The sequence below is a fragment of the Stigmatopora argus genome, chromosome 1 (assembly GCF_051989625.1).
Source record: "Stigmatopora argus isolate UIUO_Sarg chromosome 1, RoL_Sarg_1.0, whole genome shotgun sequence".
Classification (NCBI taxonomy): Eukaryota; Metazoa; Chordata; class Actinopteri; order Syngnathiformes; family Syngnathidae; genus Stigmatopora; species Stigmatopora argus.
In genome coordinates this window covers 17,659,495-17,677,926 of record NC_135387.1, presented here as the reverse complement: position 1 = coordinate 17,677,926, position 18,432 = coordinate 17,659,495, and the positions used below count along the sequence as shown (strand labels likewise).

Here is an 18,432-nt window from a genome sequence, read left to right as displayed (position 1 = left end):
TGCCGTGACTTTATTATTGTTATTGTTATTGCTTACTGATCCACTTTCACATCATTTGTCCAGAAATGATCAATTAAGGTTTATTTTGATCTTATTCATCATGCCAGTGACATATAGTGACAGGCAATAAATGAATAAATAAAAGATTATGCTCCTGGCATAAAGTTGTTTTTTCTAAACTAAAAACTATTATATACGTGTGTTGCTATTCACAAAATGAAATGATTGCTTCCTGGAGTATCCTTTCAGGCCACACTGTAAGCATCTTAGAGCAATTTCATTATATTTAATTATTTTTAGTGACATTTTTGGTTCTTGGCATTCCAGTTTTTTCCCCGCAGTGTCAAAGAGATGCACTGACTCAGTAAAGTTTCATGAAACAAGGTTATGATACTTCATACTTTATTTAGTGTTCAGGTTCAGTAACAGTAATTTCTAGATCAGAACAGAACTGCGAGCACATAATATGTGAAGCCAAACTCTGAATTGAAGGGTGGCCCAATACTAGACCGCCATGTTACAATCTCAGATGAAGATGGCTTTTCTGGTTGTCATAAACGGACAATTCAATAAATGAAACTCAGAACAATTCTAACAATTCCTTGCTAGATTACTAGAAAAAGGAAGAAAAAAAACATCTCAACATTTTCCACACCTCATATAACACAATTGACAACAGGGAGAAGGCTACAAATGTTACATTCTCATTTGAGATCAGAATTAGAATGTAAGTCAGTATACATTGACAATACGTACATTACACAAAACAGTTACCATAGTAGAGATGTGATGTCACACGGACTGACTTAAACTGCCACTGTGAAAAGCTGAAATTTTGTGACGCGTCTTATGTAGCTTTTGTTCTTTGAAACACCTTTTTTTTCACCCAAAAACCTGAGCGATGCATGTAAGGATGATGCTGTGTTCATGTTGTGTGGGAATCTTTTGTCCATGACAAGTTTGTCTCATGCACAAATGAGTAACAGCACATCTATCAATTCCATAAACGGAGTACCCACCCATAATACGAAGGCGCACATTTCCAAACTAGTATTCCGATTCTCCAAAACCTCAAATTGGAGATTAGTTGTTGTCACAAGGCTAAACTCCTCAAAAAAGCGTTGCGAGCGTTCCCAGAGGACACAAATACAGCATCTGATTTTAAGTTCTGTCTCCAGCCTAATGGGACAATGCAGCACCTCCAAGGTATCAACCCAAATTCAGAGAGCAAACCTCAGAAAAGCACATTTTCTGCGCTGTATGAATGACATTGTGAGGACATTATAAAAGCTGTCACTCCAGTGCTGCCAACTGCTCAACGTTGCGCGTGTAGTCAGGCCGGCGCGTCTGGACGATCTTGGGTCGTGCGGGTTGCGCCACCTCGTCCGGATCTCTCTCATCCCGGCCCAAGCTCTCGCCGAGCTCTTCTTTGCAAACGTGGACGACGACGCTAGGCGTGGTGGGCGTGGCTGTGTGAAGCTCGTATTTGTCGCCTGGAGATACATTTTCTTAACGTAAGTCTATAGGTTTATGAGAACCACCACATGAAAAATAATGCAGAATGAAACAGTATTCCAGATATTGTTCAGATTGATTTATGTCAGCAAGAAAATTAGAAAAGTCTGCAATCATTTGCAGGAGGTCTACCTTAAAGTACGATAGTTTGCCTTAGCAGTGCCTTGTAGACTATTGAATGGACTGACTGCACGGGCCATTAGAGGAGAGCTGGCCATGACCTCCAATAGAGACTCTTAATCCAGCCATTTGGTAAAATTACAAGACATATATAAATTTCTCACCTAATTTATTATATTATCCCAGAGAATAATTTTCTATGACAAACTAGTATTGTGTTTTTTTGGAACCCTCACACTGAACCTATTACAGTAAGGTTGAATGTGAGCTTCAAAATAAATGTTCATTCCCATTTGAAGTCTATTAAAAATGCATACTTGACAACGGTTGTATTTTCAATGCAACAGCAGCCACACACCCCAATAAGCGACCTTGAGCTATGTTTATGGGACGTTAGAAGTGCAGCTTTCAATGTACCTGGTCCTAACTTGGAGATGGCACACAGCAGGTCGTAGTTGACAACAGGCATGGCATCTTGAGATTGCTCCCAACCCACTGGAGGTGAGGCGGGGGGCGAGATGAGAAACTGTTTATCTGGCTTTGGAGGTTCAAGTCTAGGGCTCCCAATGTGGACAGACTGCGTGGAAAATACGATGGCAATGAGGACACTTATGGACGAAAATCATGTCCCAGAAATGACTGAATTACGTTAACACACAAAACCCACAAATTTTACCTGGGCAAAGTAGAGACGCATCTCTTTGCCATGGAAATCACTTTTGTGAAGTCGCAATCTCGCCTCTGCCGCGGCTAGCGCATCACTGAAATTAATCCTGACCCGACGGAAGGATTTGAAGTACTGGAACTGAGCTTCAGGATCAAAAGAAAGGAATAAAGCTTCAAAGCTGGCCTGCGGTGGAAAGGAAGGAGGGAATGCGAGAGTGAGTATGAAGGAAAAAAAACACCATCTCAAACATGGGACAGAACATATGAAACGAGCTATTGCAAGTTATTAAAATCTCGGAGTATTTGAAAAAAGTAATGTATTTAAAGCAAGTACTACCTTGCCTTAGTCAAGTTCAACTTTTTTGTCAAACACTGCAAGATACTTGAAATAACATCCCTCTCTAAAGACCTGGTGCTAAAAAAGCTTCACCCCTCTACTTCTCACTATTTCCCTTGTTGCAATTTATTATTGCAGATACAAAGACACACCCAAACTAAAAGCACAATTACAAAAATGACATTGTCCAATACATGTCAGGACTGTGAAATACCTGTAGAAAACCCTATTCATCGCATATTTTTCAAGTAAAACAGTCCATTCATAAACCGTCATTTATCCATGCAGGCAGTCAACCAATGAATCCAGCACAGCATTGGACCACGTCACTGCCGAACTGTCCTTAACAATAGATGAGTAAATTAAATGAGGACGTTTAAGTTCAAGTCAAACAAATAAGGCGATGTGCGTATTTGGCAAGGCAGTTATCAGTTCAACTTGTCCCTAACATTGATGCCAAAATTTGCATTAAGTCAGAACATGGAAGCAGGGGAGCAAACATGCTTACCAGAACATCAGGACGATCGAACACTTCCCGATTGGTCAGTGAGGCGACTAAACATAAGTGGTTACACTTGGTGGTCTTGATATGCATGACGGGCAATAAAAGAGGCAAAACCTTTTTCCACTTAATTCTTGAATTTGGGGTGCCCGAGAGGCTCCAAAAAGGCAAATGAGGGGATGATGAAGAGGAAGGAGAGAAATGAGAAGGTGTAGGAAGTGTTGCCTTCCCCAGGGTGACAGGTGAGCAGGAGGTAACCTGATTCTCCAAAATCGGAAAAGGGATAGGTTGGATTTTTGCCTGAAAGCCCTGGTTGCTAGCTTCCTCTGTCCTCACACCGTAGAAGGTACGATATGACCTAAAAAGCCAAGTGAAATGTGTATTCCAGAGCTCTCCCGGATCAAGCTTCTTGCTTGCTTTGTTGAAGAGTCATCAGCTCGACGGCACCCTCTGAAATGATGGAATTTTCTATAGATTTAGATGGGGTGGGAAAAAAAAAAGAATGATTCAATGTCGCTCTCAGGCTACCGTCCTCACCCTCTCTCCCTTTTTATCACGCCACTTTTGCAATATGTTGACGCACGACCCGAAGCCCCTACCCCTGAGCTCAGTGATTGGCTGAGTGCTAAGAGTCCGAGAAAAAGGGAGGAGCTTGGCTATTTTGTCTTGACAGACACAATCCAATGCTGTCTAATCAGATGGAAAGAAGGACAGTGTGTGTATGAGCAAGGATGACATCACCTGACATTTGACACAGGAACTAGCCTGTTTTTAATGACATTGATATCTAATAATATTGCTTTGGAAACTCAAAAAGGTTTTACACACACAGACCTTTATATGCACGTATATGACACACAGTCAGAAAGAGAAAGACGTATTGAAACAAAAGGTGGTGAGCGAACAGCTGAGATGAAGAACAGATGGCTGATTGGTCAAAGGAAAAAAATGGAGTGGAAAGAGTAACAGAGACATGATGGTAGGAAGAATGCAAACTGAAGGGGTGTGGTGGGAGCGCTAATGCTCATGGAAAGTATGCAGTATGATAACACACTTTTATGAGGTATTAATAGCAAAGGGTGTAAAGAGAATATACTGACATGGTTTAAGGCTAACGCGTTATGTTTACCACTTGCATTTCTTTTTAACTTGGTTCAAAACTTTACATTGCTTAAACCCTGCTGTGTTTTTCATTGTGAGAAGACAAGATCCAAAATAAAATCTGTGTGGGAAATATAAGCCATGCGGTACTAAATGCATTAGATAGGTCTAAAGTTACACGGCTGTACAATATGTATATAAAAAATTGACAGAATAATGGCAGGTGCTATTTGGGTACTGCAAAAATATGTGATAAATGAATACTTTCATGTGTGGGATGAGTGACAGCGATTATGACTGAATATGTGCTCTATACTTTGTTGCATTGTTTTGGTATTTGTACGTTTAGATTAGATTAAAAGATCCGACCTTAAATGTAATATGACTCTCCACGTTTTCCTATTGGCTAGAACAGTTGCATAGTTGTTACTTTTACATGTATAATAATACAATAATTAAATCTAATGGCAGCTTGTTTTTGTTTAGTTATGGCAGGATTTAGTCTTAATATTTGTGGTACATAATAATTTAGACTCAAGTACAATTAATCACCATTAGCATACATATAACCTGCTTATTTCTGCACAAGTTCCCCATCTCGTGGAAGACTTCCTGTGTGTGGTTCCAGTTTTATCCAACTCTACAACATATTTTTCTTGAGTCTGTATCCGTTTTTGCTACTGCAACCAAGATGGCGCCGTTCAAGTGGCAACCGGTGGCGGTAGCTCCGTCCGCTCTTGCTCGTTTTGTTTTTGCTGCTTTTCTGTCTTAATGATTTGATTTGGTGATTCTTAATGATCCCATATACTTTGCTTTGCTTTGTACTTTGGCTTTGTTGTTCTGCGGCCTTTGGGACTGTATTGTCTAATTGTAACTATGTGTAACTATGCCTTTCCTGTATCTGCATTCTCACCCTCTTGCTACTGTCACAATGAAATTTCCAGAATACGGGATGAATAAAGTTATCCAATCTAATCCAATGTTCCATTCACGCAATCCGACAAAACTATTCTAGTTTAATGAACCAAAATACCAGATCACTTCCTTTCCTGTCGTCACAATTAGTTTCTTTGAACTCGGAAATCCAAAAAGAATAACTCTTCCACTGTGAGTCATGCTGCTGAGCAGCCCACATTCTATACCACAACCAAAACAACAGACCCAGTGGAAAATGTTGTAACCTGACAAGTCAGCTGACCCATAAATCCTTTTAGGGACTCTGTAAAAAAAATATGCCAAAGTAGCATGGACAAGGCAGAAGTACTTTAAATGTACTTTACGGTTTTACCCTAACAAATGCACATTTGGATTGTGTTACAAAAATTGAGTTCGGATATAGTCACTATCATAATGGTGACCAAAGTTCATGAGCTTGCTTATTTCAAAATATCTCCAGGCATGTGTTTGGAAAAGATGACGAGGTAGATGCTACTTAAAACCAAGAAGTTTAGGAAAAATAGTTTTTTTCCATTCCCTTATTTATTTATAATGAGACAATGTTTCCATTCGATGTGAGCAATGATATGAACAGACAAAGGATTTTTTTGTACTGTATTCCAAGATGTCCCAATTGGTATAGAGCTTTACAAACATCCTGCTTATTTCCACTGACTCAGACTTTCCAGTCTGACAAACACTTCAAGCATCAGCATTTTAAAATCAGTTAACAAGTAAATAATGACAATTTTGAAAATCCTCGTATCATCAATCTATTCTGTTGATGGAAACAGTAACTGATCCCACATGCTGAAATTATCTAATGCTGACAGAGCATTACGATTAACCTCTTTAAGATCAATGTCAACAAGCATTCCCATCACAATGTAGGAAGTTTGTTGTCAGAAAATCCTTTCAAATTGAATACGTGAGCAAGACAGTGACCTTGCACAAGTCAACACATTTTAGTAAACATAATGAATTAAGGACAAAATTCACAGTGTCCCAGCTGAGATGTTGCAGCATTTGTACAGGAGAACTTCATCTAAGGGATGTAATATAAAGAAAGAAAATGTATGTGTTGTGGTAGTTGATAAAAGCGGCAAATTTATTTTGAAAACACCTAATGACGACAACAGGCGACCCAATCCATTTCAACTGTTAACAGTTAAATTGGGTTGTACGACTTTTGCTGTCAATGGTAGCCAAAGAGTTAGAGGCGTTAGAATTAAAAAGAAATCTGTTGGCAGCATTTCTTACATTCATTGCTGTGTTCTGAGTTATTTTCAAGATACAATAAATTTCTGTTACTATCCAAAATCTACAATGAAAATATTGTATCAAAGTTTCATTTCTTCAGGATTGTACCATTAAAATATATAATTTTAAAAAGCGCAGAAATGGGAGTGCAATCATTTTTGTAAAATGCAATATATTAGAACTATATTTTTTGACACATGGCTTTTGTTATTTGCCTTTAATTCTTTTTATTTAGTAGTATTTTAATATTTAATATTTTTTTTCCAGAAAGAACCTTTCAATTATTTGAATTTAATTATAAAAATTCTTATATCATTTCTTATTGCCAATCGTAAAATACATACGCCTTTTTCTTCAATTGGATGTCAAACGTGGTCACAAACTTCTGCAACTGTTTCCTTGAGCGCACCTTGTATCCCCCATAAATGTAATTATAAAATACAAAAATCCATAATTTGTGCATTAAAGGAGGTCTGCAGTCTGCACAACATTGGATGCGTCAAACTGTAACACTTAAATAGCAAATTTGACTATTTGCACCACCTATCGGGCACTTAAATGAACTGCTAGTTGATTCAAGATAGCAACTTGTTCTATTGAGTTGATCATCGAACCGATTACAAGAATACATACATTGATAACAGCGGTCGATATATTAGGCTTGATGCAGCAATAGGATTATTTTCCTTTTTATCCTTCTTACCTTCAGAGTGTCATCGTTAAATAAATCCTCTGTCACTTTGTATGCAACAACGACGTTTGGAAAAGCATTAAACTGGACATCCGCTGCCGTCGCGTCCTCTTCGTAAACATTCTCCGATTGCTGCATTGCCTGTATTTTGTGGTTGTTTGTCGAAAGTGCTTTCTGGAAACACAGGCAGAAGATCCACATTAAATCCAGATTAAATGTTGAACACACCCACTCGCCATTATACACCTTCTCTATTAGCGGCTAATATGGAACTATCGTTATCATGTTATGTACCTGTAAAGCTTGACGCTTTTCAGTGCTTCCAATCAACGTGGTTTCCGGACGAATATAAAAGCTACAAAGACTACTCCACTGGCTTCAATCAAGCTGCTACAAGCCGGACGACAAAGCTCGTAGGATAAACTGAGCAGGAACCGAGAAGACGACACTAAACGAGCAAAGTGGTGCAAATGTCTTCTTTTCCACACTCCAAACCCCAAAACGATACCATTAGACAACAAGTCTCCGCCATTCAGGTTATGCAATCGAATGGTTAATTGTTTAGCGAAGACCTACAAGAGTCCAAGAGTGCCAAAAGAGAGCGTCCAAAACTGGAGCGGATAAGCGGAAATGACGTCATTCCGCAGAGTAGCTGATTTCCAGTCTCGACCATGCGTCTGGCGGCTCACGATGACGTCACGATTTTGATGTACATACGTATTCGTTTTAGAGGCGCTCGGGGAAATACGAGTAAAATATTGACGTTTCCATAGTATTGTACCCCCTTTTGTATTGCTTATTTATTGCTTATTTGTAGTTATTATCTATTGATTATTTATTTATCTGTTTGTTGTTATTATTTTAAATCTCATTATACCTGTATAATGACAATAAAAGCATTCAATTCATCTCAATTCAAGAACAGCTAATTTTGTGTTTTTCCTTGCTTTGACGTCATACCAAGAGGGGTGTCCGATTTTTTGAGTTCAAATAGGCGTTCCAATGGCAATTAGTTATCTCTGGGTTTATTCAGAAGTTAATGCCAGTTTCATTTTCCTGAGCAAAAATAAAGTAAAGTAAACATATTAAAAAAATAAGATATTGAGTTGAATGGATTGCCCTGAAATTAATTAAAAGAAAGTATGAATAAAAGTAAAAAGTAAAATTTTCGGGTACATCTGAATAAAGTGACTTGGCTCAATGACTTACATATTTTACTGAAATGCTGTGTTGATCATCTATGAAAACCAGAATAGAAAATTCTGAAGAAACTCAGTAAATGCGTCTTTCCATCCATTTTCAATACCACTTGTCACAGCTGACTTTGGGCAAAAGGCAGACTACACCCTTGACTGGTCGCCAGTCAGTCATAGGGCACACAGAGACGGACAACCCTTCAGGCTAACACCACCACCGAGTGGGAATGGCTCCCACTTTGCCTTCACCGAAATCAGGCGAATTAACCATTACCCCATCGGGCGATTGTCAAATACACTTTTATGAAATTATTAACGGTTTTAGTGTCTTTTTAGGTAGGACTGCGTGGTACTTCTACTCAAGTTATGCTAGGTTTTAAGCTCTGAGTCATGTGGGGATCAGGTTGGATTTAATCCTCCAGAGAGAGTCTGCGTGCGGGTGCAAGAGAGAGGACAGAGAGGGAGTGAGGGAGGTCTTATTGGGTTTGTTGGTTTGGAACTCTGCTTAAGGTACAGTACGTATTTGTTTTTTTGTATTAAATGGGGAAGACTGACTTGAGCTCCTGAATTTAAATGCCTAAAAATTAGTGGCGGTCTGGGATTTTGGAATTTTTATCACTGACTGGTCACCCAAGAGCTAATTTCTTTTATGTCTTGGACTCCGGACTAACTAAAATCAAACTGCAGCCATCTGGGAGGTACATTTCTTATAGAAACCATTGGTCACTTTTGAGAAGTATGATTATCATTTTTTTTATCGATTCATTTTTAGGTTGATTTAAACCTATTCATTGTAGCGCGCTCTCATTAATTCTTTTTCGGGAAGAGACAGATCAATGTTAAGACTCAGTCGTGAAGTGAGAGAAATTGCTATCTTGGAAATTCATTTTTGATCCGAAATTTTGAACCCCCAGGTAGTGCTGCGATCCAAGAGGGTAGCCATTTAGCCTTTTTCGTACAAGACACTTCTATGGCTCAGTCAGACATCTGGCCTAACCAGGACCTCTCAACCTCCACCGTTGTCCACAGCCCTGTCACTTTTTGTCCGGAGGAAAAAAAACAGAGAGACAAAAATAATGAGGACGAAAACGAGGGAGAAGAAGAGGTCGAACTTGCTGAAGAGGTGGGGGAGGACATATTGTTAATGGCCGAGGCAGGAGATAGGCACGCTGAAAAAGAAAGCATGGCTAAAGGCAAAGAGGAAGAAATGGTGATCGACCTAATTGCCATGACAAGTGAGACAGAGGAAAGCCAGGGAAGTTGGGTCGGGAGTGGCAAGGAAGAGAAAGGAGTACACGAACAGTCCGACTTAAGGGATCAACAGACTAAGAAAGAGGGCAGAATGAGTGAAGAGGCAATGCCAAGTGGAATTGTGTGCCACTCTGCTGAAGCGCTGCAACTTGAAAAGGACAACAATGACGACAAAGATAATGAAAAATACAAAAATGCTGAAGGTGTGAAAATGCTTGAGCACATAAAACAAATAGAGAAAGCACAGGCCATGAACGAGGAAAATGTCAAGTCCCTTCCGGATTTAGGAAGTGAAAAAGAACCCAGTGATGGAGAGGAATTGCCAACCGAAGAGCTTATAGAGGAAAGAGAATGGTCAAATGAAAGCGAGATTGTGACTGCTGAAAACCAGAATTCCTCATTAGCTGTAACACAAAGTGACAAAAGCAAAAGTCATGAAAGTGAAGAAAATAAAATCTCCGAATTGAGTGAGGAAGAGGTGAACGAGGGTAAAATCCAAGATGAGGAGGAGCATTTCAGCAGGACTGAAAAAATGTGTCACTTTTCAAATTTGGTAGATGATGAAAGTGGACAAGATACAGAAAATAACAAAGACTGTGAAAAACAAGAGGAACCAAACAAGGAAATCATTGAGGGAGAAGAGACGTTTCACGAAACAAACATCCCAGTTCATCTCGCAACAATAGACGAAGATGAAAATGCCAGAAAAAAAGATGTAGATCATAGCGACCCGGAAGAACTTATTGGGATTGTAGGAATTGTACAGGAAGAGCAAAGATCATGTGGCCTATGCATGGTGAATGAAAGAATGAGTCTCTGCACATCAATGGAAGACGAAAAAGAAGAAAAGGCCTTTGGAGAAGAACAAAATTCCCATGAGATTGTGGGAATAGGCACAGATGCAAAGAAGGAAGATCAGCACCTGGTAACATTGACCACAGAGGGAGATAGTAACCATGTTGAAACAGGTACAAAATCAAAGCATTCCAATGAAATTCCCATTACAACAGAAGAGGTTACTAAGAGTGATCAAGCCCCATCTAGTAATTCATGGGATCGGCCTGAAGATCCATTGGTAACAGATGAGGCTGCTCACAGTCTCGAAGTTCCAGCTACAAATTCACAGGAAACCCATGACTTTACAGTACCGACAGAGCAGGTAGAGCATGAAGATCAAGCCTTGGCTCCAAATTCAAAGCAATCTCATGAAAATCCAGTGACAATTGATGAGGCTGAACACCCAACGACACTTTCCCAAATGTACCACAAAGATGAATTGACCACTAAGGAGATAGATGAGAACGCATCAGCTTCTCACGCAGTTGAACTTTTAGAGGCTAACTCAGACAAATCCCATGAATGTTGGCAGATGGACGCTGCTGATTCATGTACTTGTTTAGAGGACAACGTGAAAGATATCAACATGGAGTTAGAAATGAAGGCCAAAGGTAAAGATGACCCCTCCCAGACTCTACATGAAAGTGCCGTTCTCATACCTCACCATTCTTTTGTGGAACCCACCATTCAGACGAATCAGTTGTTTGATGAGGTGAATTTTAGTGAACCATCCTCCTCTAACAACCTGGATAGTGCATGGGAACAGGAAATCACCAAAAACATTTTACAGGATGGTTTCCAGAATTTGGAGATGCTAGATTTGGTGAATGTCACAATGTCTTCCTCAGACGAAGCCACCAAACCAAATATGGAAACTGAAGAGCCGACAGATGTTGCATTAGCACTTCCCTTAAGTGAACAAAATGAGGACATTGGTACTGATAGAACTGGGACATCAGAAATAAAGGTGCAACAAGAAGATAGTTCCATCATGGAGATGGCTGCAGATGAGCAAATCGCTGAGGGGAGAGATAAGATGCCTATCAACAGTGACCTCGGCCACCATACTGAGAATATGCATTCAATCACCCTTGAAGAACATACAGAGGCGGAACTGGAATCCGAGAAAGTGGCGAAAACGTCTTCGGAGGAGCGCAATCCAGGCGAATCCCAAGATGTGGGCCATGAACACGTTCAAGACCATTGCCTCCCGCCTCTCGGTGAAAAATCCACTGAAAGTGATGATGTGAGTGAGCTAGATGAAGCAGAACCTGTGACCGTCTTAGATGATGAGGTTAAAGTGACCAGCATGAATGAAAACACACAATTTGAAGAGCTGGGGAAGACTGCCTTGAAAGAGGCTATAGATAACCCCTCGACTGCAGACCAAGAAGACCATGAACCAGTTGGCAATGTGTTAGAACTGGATATTAATGGAAAAGTCAAAGAATTGAAACAAGCCATGGAGAGCGCGATACACTGTCCAGACAAACAGTCGATAAGGAAGGAAGTGAAACTGTTGTCTACCAGACGAAAAGATGATGCGTGGATTAAAATGAACCAAGGAGAAACAGATGCGACCTCGGAAAGAAAAGACCAGAAAGATAGTCTTGTGAGAACAGACCTCAGAGAACCTTTAACGAGTAACTCGTGTCTAGATGTGAGGGACGCGTGGATGAAGGAGCTGAAGTCAGTCATTAAAAATGAAAGTCTTCCCAAAAAGAGAGATGACCAGGTGAAGAAAAAGAGGGTGGTGCTATTGGAGGATGGACAGCAATTCTTTCCTCAGCTGGATAGGAAGACAGAGAAGCAACCCGAGATGGTGTCACAAAAAGTTGTGGACAACCATTTACCACCTGTGCAGGATAACACAACAACAACGTCAAACGACCAGGACGAGATTTCACTTTATGTCAAGGTAAAAAAGTACATAGATTGCTACTATGAGATCATCCAATGCAAATATCAAAGTACCCGTCATGTAATCTAATATGTAACTCGGTATTTGGTCACGAAAAATCCAAGTTACAAAACCATTTTCGGGGCAAATGAATTTTCTAAGTACTGTACCTAGACTTTATTTATATAAAACAAAATCATTTACTGGGTACAGTAGCACATTATTAGAGGTTTCCAACCGTGTCTAATGGAAAGGTTTAATACTTTGGAGAAAAAAATGCACCAATACTGTGTGAAAGTAGTTTGTCTGACATTCCCAAAAAAACTACCCTCTTTAAATTTTTGGCGTCTGACATATCTATTTTTGATAAGCATACAAGGTCATCTTTCAACAGTTTTTTTATTTTAGATGTCAATTGAAATTATTCATCGGAACGGTTTGTCACATATCCACATGGAAACAAGTTGAGAGCAATTATTTGGAGCGTAGGAATGTTATTCTGCAGAAGGTAGAAGGCTAATCTCTGCATTCTCACTCTCTAAGCTGATTAGCCTGCGGTTTGGTGTTCACAATTATGGGCATAGTCGTCTGGAAGCAGCACAACACACACACTGAACATACTGTCGTTACATTTACTACATTTTATGTTATGTTGTAGCTACTGTATGATTTTTAAAATGCTTCACTTTGAACTGACACTGTACAATTTGAAACTTGTCTGTGTCAACTAATGATTGAGGTACATTCTCATTTGAATGTCCACATTTTGCACTTCAGTACCAGTGATTGTGTGCCAAAAAGTGGGGGGGGAAAACAAAAAATTAGAAAATAAGAAACCTGTATTTGTTTTTGTTTTTTCAGGCTGGCACAATACCGTGCATATGTCACAAATTATTATTTGGCCTTCCAACAATTCTCTCTCTTAAATACCATATCATAAAGAACATTAATATTTCTCAAATACATGTCTAGCTGGTCTAATAAATTTATTTATTTGCGTCTAGGCGGGCAGCGATGGGGAGAGCATCGGTAACTGCCCATTCTGTCAGCGACTTTTTATGATCCTCTGGCTCAAAGGAGTCATCTTCAATGTCACCACAGTTGACCTCAAACGGTAATTATTACTGTAATCACGAGTTCAGCACTCTGTCTATATACTTATACATTAATGATAGAAAATGTGTTCAGAAATAGACGCAAATGTACAAATTTCTCACATAGCAGCCTTAGGAACAATACAGTCAACATAGGAGCCCATGTATAGTGGTTCCCAAACACTTTTGGGTGTAATTTGTACCATCTCCTAACCTTCCTTTTGGATTGCCAGGAAACCTGCCGATTTACAGAATTTGGCTCCGGGCACAAACCCGCCATTTATGACCTTTAATGGAGAGGTTAAGGTCGACGTCAATAAGATAGAGGAGTTCTTGGAGGAGAAACTGGCCCCACCACGGTACACAAACATGAGTGCCCTGCATGGTGATAAGCAAAGTTGTTAATATAACGCTCTGTTGTTAAGTAAAAGTGCAAATGCTGTTTAAAATCTACTCATGTAGAATGTTTTGTCTGCACTTTTGCCATAAACAAGGCCCTACAGATTCACTATACTAGTAGTACCTTTAAAAAAATTGGGGCCACTCGGCACAAGTTGGTCATGTACTCAAAATAGAGGCCAAAAAGAGCCAAAAGTTCATTTTTTTCCAGATGTCTATACAGTACAACTTTGTGTTCTCACTTAAAGTTCCTTTATTTTTTTGTTTGTTTTGTTTTTTATAACACCAGATACCCCAAACTATCACCGAAACACGTGGAGGCCAACACAGCTGGCATTGATGTATTCGCCAAGTTTTCTGCCTACATAAAGAACCCAAGGAAGGACACCAATGATGGTAAGATTCATGAACATTCTACCATTTTGGGGGGTAAAATGACATAATACAAATTGTTTTAAATATGACAGATGGTTGAAGCCAGGGGGCTCTGGTGCTGATTTGACCTACCAAATGTGTTAAAGTAGAGTTCATCTCCTAATTTTCACCAATTTGTTCAGCCTTAGAGAAAGCACTACTTAAATCCCTTCGTCATCTTGATGACTTCCTGCGGACTCCACTACCATTTGAAATTCATAGTGACGGATCGGGAGATGACGTGGAGTCCACCAGGAGCTTTTTGGACGGGTCAAAACTCACACTTGCTGACTGCAACCTGCTTCCTAAACTACATATTTTAAAGGTTTGAAATTTTTCATTAGTAGGCACCTCAGTGTTTTTCTACTGATTAGATTTTCCTTCCGCTTCCAGGTTGTAGCTAAGAAATATCGTGGATTTGAGATCCCCGCAGAGATGACAGGCATATGGCGCTACCTGAACTGCGCTTATCAGAGAGAAGAATTCCACAACACCTGTCCAGCTGAGAGAGAAATAGAGTTTGCATATACTGGTGTTGCTAAAAAAATTAAATGAAATCAATTCAACTGGTAATCCAGATTCACATGCGGCATCGAATAACCCGGGGACACATATGCCCTTTGCATTCTTAATCTGGCATAATCTAGAGTTCAACTCTATCTATTGCAGTAATCTAGCCCCGTCACCCACAACATAAAAAAGGTTAATTAAATACAAGTGGTTAGTACTTCAGCCTCACAGATCTGGGTTCGATCCCAGCTCAGTCCTCATTGTGTGGCGTTTGCATGATCTCCCTAGGCTTGTGTGGGTTTTCTCCAGGTATGCATGATAGGCTAGTTGAACAGTCTAAATTGCCTCTGAATGAATGGTTCTCCGTCTCTTTGGGCTCTACGATTGGCTGGCCACCGATTCAGGGTGTACCCTGCCTTGTGCCCGTAGTTAGCTGGGATAGACTCCAGCACCCCCCGCGATCTTTGTGGGGATAAGCAGTTCAGAAAATGAATGAATAAATACATTCTTTTTATATGCATTCATTTCTCATTAAGTCATTGATTTATTTTAGTTAAGATTGATAATTTCCGTAACTACTAATTCTGCAAATCTTTATTTTATCAAATAATTGGTTAAGCGATATATTTCTGGAAAATAATTTCTGAATTACTGGAATGCATTTTTTTTAATGATTTTGAAATTTGACATGCATGCACATTTTTTAAACCTCTTTTATAAACAAATGAGCAAATTCTAGAGGAACAAGGCTGTATCTGTGTATATTGTATTTTCTTCTCTGCAAAAATGAGTGACATTTTCACAGTGTAGGACAAAAACATAACTTTAACAGCAACAGTGCTACTATTAGAATCCAATTTGTATTGTTTTTGTTTCACAACAATTTCAGTTACATGATAAACCACAAATGACTGTTTTAGCATTCTTAAGCCAAACATTTTCTCTATAAATATGATCGCGAAACGTCTTTTGTAAGTGAATTAAAATGATTATCTGTAATGACTTCTAGATGGGATGAGAAAAAAAAAGTCAAAGACCACCTCCCAACACTGCCATCTTATTACGACTTTGAATGCACATTTGCTTCATCACGGATTTAGGTGAAACATTTCTAGGAAAAATAAGTCAAATTGCTTACTGTGTTCTTGTCTCCTTAAAGTCTCTAATAAACTGCTTTTGATACACAACTAGTAATTGTTGGCTAATTCTTCCATTTGATTTCATGGGACAATAATAGTTAGCAAATATTTTCCTCCATAGCAGGGGTCAACTCTACCCCTGTTCACCCACGCAAGCGTCACAATCATTGAAAACAGAATTTATTCCCGTTCATCGGCTAAAAACAAAGCATTCGTCGGGAAAGCCACTCGTCAGTTGAGGCTGCCGAAGTTACCGTCTTGTCTTTAAAAAAAATGCATGAGGTTAAGAACATCCAGCTGATGTTAACTGGATTCTTCTTCTAATTGCTTTAGCCTCTTCCTTAAATGCTCCGAGATGTCATTAAGAGGATTCCTTTTGCTACTGAGAATTTTCACTGCCTCGCCAAACCTACTGATTTCTGATTCCCTGTAGCAAGAACATAAGAAAATAAGCACAGATCATTTGATGATATTAATTACAGGGAATAATGAACAAAAAAAACGACTTACAAGAGTTTGCGTTTCTGTACCGGTCTCATCTGACTGAAATTTGTCCCTGCGCACTTTTTAACAGGCCTGTGGAAGAGAGGGAAATTGTGGGTTGGTTACAAAAACAAAATAATATTCACTAACAATCACTTTCAAGCAGAAACTGTTTAGCGTACGTGTCATATTTTTGGAGACGGCAGGTTTGCAAAACTTGTACAACGCGGCACGTTCATTTTCAGTCAACTTACAATTTGCTTTTGCGGCGAGCTGTGGGGCCAGTGAGGGGTGTCGTCGCTGGGGAGATGAGTTCTGAAAGCTCCGGCAGGGCTTCCGCAAGAACACTCATGTCTCCCACAACTGGAGTGGCCTTTCGCCGGGCCTGCGCCGCCAGACGCTCCTTTGTCAGCTTGATGGTGCTTATTTCTGTAAAGGAAACCCAAACACGGTGAGCACGTGAAGCTTCCATTTCACCGAGCGTTATGTTACTTTTTGGGGACATCCATTAAATAATCCATTTACTCACTGTTGAGCCATCGTTCTCTCCTTTCTTTCATTTTTTCTTTCTTTGACATTACGTTCTTTTTTTCAGTGGGAGCTACAAGCACAACACACAAAAGACATTGTTTACTTGTGAAGATGAAACGAGGCAAACTCATGTTGTATTAAATGTAAAAATAAATGTTTGCAAATCTTACCCGTCTTGGCTGGCGTGGAGGGTGCTGGAGGGTCTTTGAAGGTTAAAGTTTGCCGTAGGGCTTCTGGAGTAATTTCTGTCCCTGAAAATATGCTAGGAGGGGTAGACATTTGGTTCTGGGCCTGCAGAACAATCAATCATTCAGTAGAAATTTAAACAAACAAGCTTCAATGAAAAATAAAATGGCAATATTTGCGGTTTGAAAGCAGCAATATTAAATCAGTAGGTAAAATAACCCACAGCGCAGAAATCACTTGAAGAAACAAACATTTTAATGCTGTTAAAATCTACATGAAACTGAAAAAGGCACACACATTTGCTGTTTTATACTAGTTCAGGGTGCTCCCCACCCAGAATTTTCACATTAATCTTTTTTTCTTCTGAGCCACTTATCCACAGAAGGGTCGCAGGGGTGCTGGAGCCTATCCGAGCCAACTACGGGCAGCAGGCAGGTAGCACCCTATATGGGAGGCCAGCCAATAGCAGGGCACAAGGAGACTAAGGACAATCATTCATTCTGTTGCAATTTAGAGTGATCAATTAACTTAGTATGCATGTATTGGGGGTGTGGGAGGAAACTGGGGTACCCAGAGAAAACCCACGCAATCCCAAGGAGAACATGGAAACTCCACACAATGACGACAGACCTGGGATCGAACCCTCGACCCCAGAACTGTGAGGCCGACGCGCTAAACACTCGCACACCGGCTCAAATACAAGACATGTGGATGAGCCGCTAATTGTGTTAAAGAAGGCGGTATGAACGTTACTGAGGGTGGAAAGTGGAATGTCGCGTTACATTCAATATTTTACGACAAGACTCGTAGTGGTACAGACACATTACCGACGACGGACTGTACTTACATGAGCATTTGCTGTAAATTTAGGAGAGCCATTTTGCACACCGAAATGGCTCGGTTGCAGTGCTTGGAAGGAGATGGGATTGTCCGGCTTCTTTGACGAATCATCAGTCGGCAACCCCGTCAGTTTCACTGCTTTCTGATGCAACCTCTGACGGACTTTCTTAATTTTTCCAACCATTATTCCAAAAAGTCAAGCTCCTTGGGAGATATTACGATATTTGTTTTAGGTTGGGTTCCGCACCACGACACGAGTGTGCGTCTTTTTCGTTGACTATAGCACTAGCAAAGCTTCGGTGATTGTACAGCATCTACCGCCATCTTGCGTTGTGGAGGTAAAAATAAAGCTTAGGGATGATCTTTTTTAGGTCAAATTTGAATGACTTTTGGTTTCCAGACGAGAGCCAAAATAGGCAAACAGAATAAATACATGAATTTCATCATCTCTCCCTCTCAACTCCACAGTTTTTAACAAGTGTTCTGCTTTGTAAATTTGTATTTTTATTTAAATTTGCAGTGTC

At 39.9% G+C, this 18,432-nt stretch overlaps 3 protein-coding genes across 7 annotated transcripts; 1 reads left to right on the top strand and 2 right to left on the bottom strand.

The window, feature by feature from the left end:
- Positions 1 to 385: 385 nt before the first annotated feature.
- Positions 386 to 7,779, bottom strand: LOC144077356 (calcipressin-1-like). Of its 2 annotated transcripts, XM_077605035.1 has the most exons (5): positions 7,423 to 7,779; positions 7,141 to 7,302; positions 2,312 to 2,485; positions 2,053 to 2,212; positions 386 to 1,493 (listed from the first exon to the last, which is right to left on the bottom strand). In XM_077605035.1, exons 2-5 carry the CDS (start codon positions 7,264 to 7,266, stop codon positions 1,294 to 1,296), a joined length of 660 nt encoding a protein of 219 aa, XP_077461161.1. In that variant the 5' UTR covers positions 7,267 to 7,302; positions 7,423 to 7,779; the 3' UTR covers positions 386 to 1,293. The 2 variants fall into 2 exon arrangements, with proteins under 2 accessions (XP_077461161.1, XP_077461169.1); XM_077605043.1 differs by lacking the exons at positions 7,141 to 7,302; positions 7,423 to 7,779 and adding an exon at positions 3,147 to 4,366.
- A 983-nt stretch (positions 7,780 to 8,762) lies between these two features.
- LOC144077330 (chloride intracellular channel protein 4) lies at positions 8,763 to 15,923 on the top strand. 4 transcript variants are annotated; one of them, XM_077604993.1, is made up of 7 exons: positions 8,763 to 9,022; positions 9,239 to 12,330; positions 13,317 to 13,426; positions 13,640 to 13,765; positions 14,095 to 14,201; positions 14,363 to 14,544; positions 14,613 to 15,923. In XM_077604993.1, the coding sequence occupies exons 2-7, from the start codon at positions 9,295 to 9,297 to the stop codon at positions 14,772 to 14,774; spliced, it is 3,723 nt and encodes a 1,240-aa protein (XP_077461119.1). In that variant the 5' UTR covers positions 8,763 to 9,022; positions 9,239 to 9,294; the 3' UTR covers positions 14,775 to 15,923. The 4 variants fall into 4 exon arrangements, with proteins under 4 accessions (XP_077461119.1, XP_077461109.1, XP_077461127.1 ...); XM_077604983.1 differs by having other exon boundaries at positions 8,763 to 12,330; XM_077605001.1 differs by lacking the exon at positions 9,239 to 12,330 and having other exon boundaries at positions 8,765 to 9,022.
- Positions 15,480 to 18,232, bottom strand: slx9 (SLX9 ribosome biogenesis factor). Its single transcript, XM_077605023.1, has 6 exons — positions 17,916 to 18,232; positions 17,053 to 17,173; positions 16,881 to 16,952; positions 16,606 to 16,780; positions 16,379 to 16,444; positions 15,480 to 16,295 (listed from the first exon to the last, which is right to left on the bottom strand). The coding sequence occupies exons 1-6, from the start codon at positions 18,090 to 18,092 to the stop codon at positions 16,172 to 16,174; spliced, it is 735 nt and encodes a 244-aa protein (XP_077461149.1). The 5' UTR covers positions 18,093 to 18,232; the 3' UTR covers positions 15,480 to 16,171.
- Positions 18,233 to 18,432: the final 200 nt, after the last annotated feature.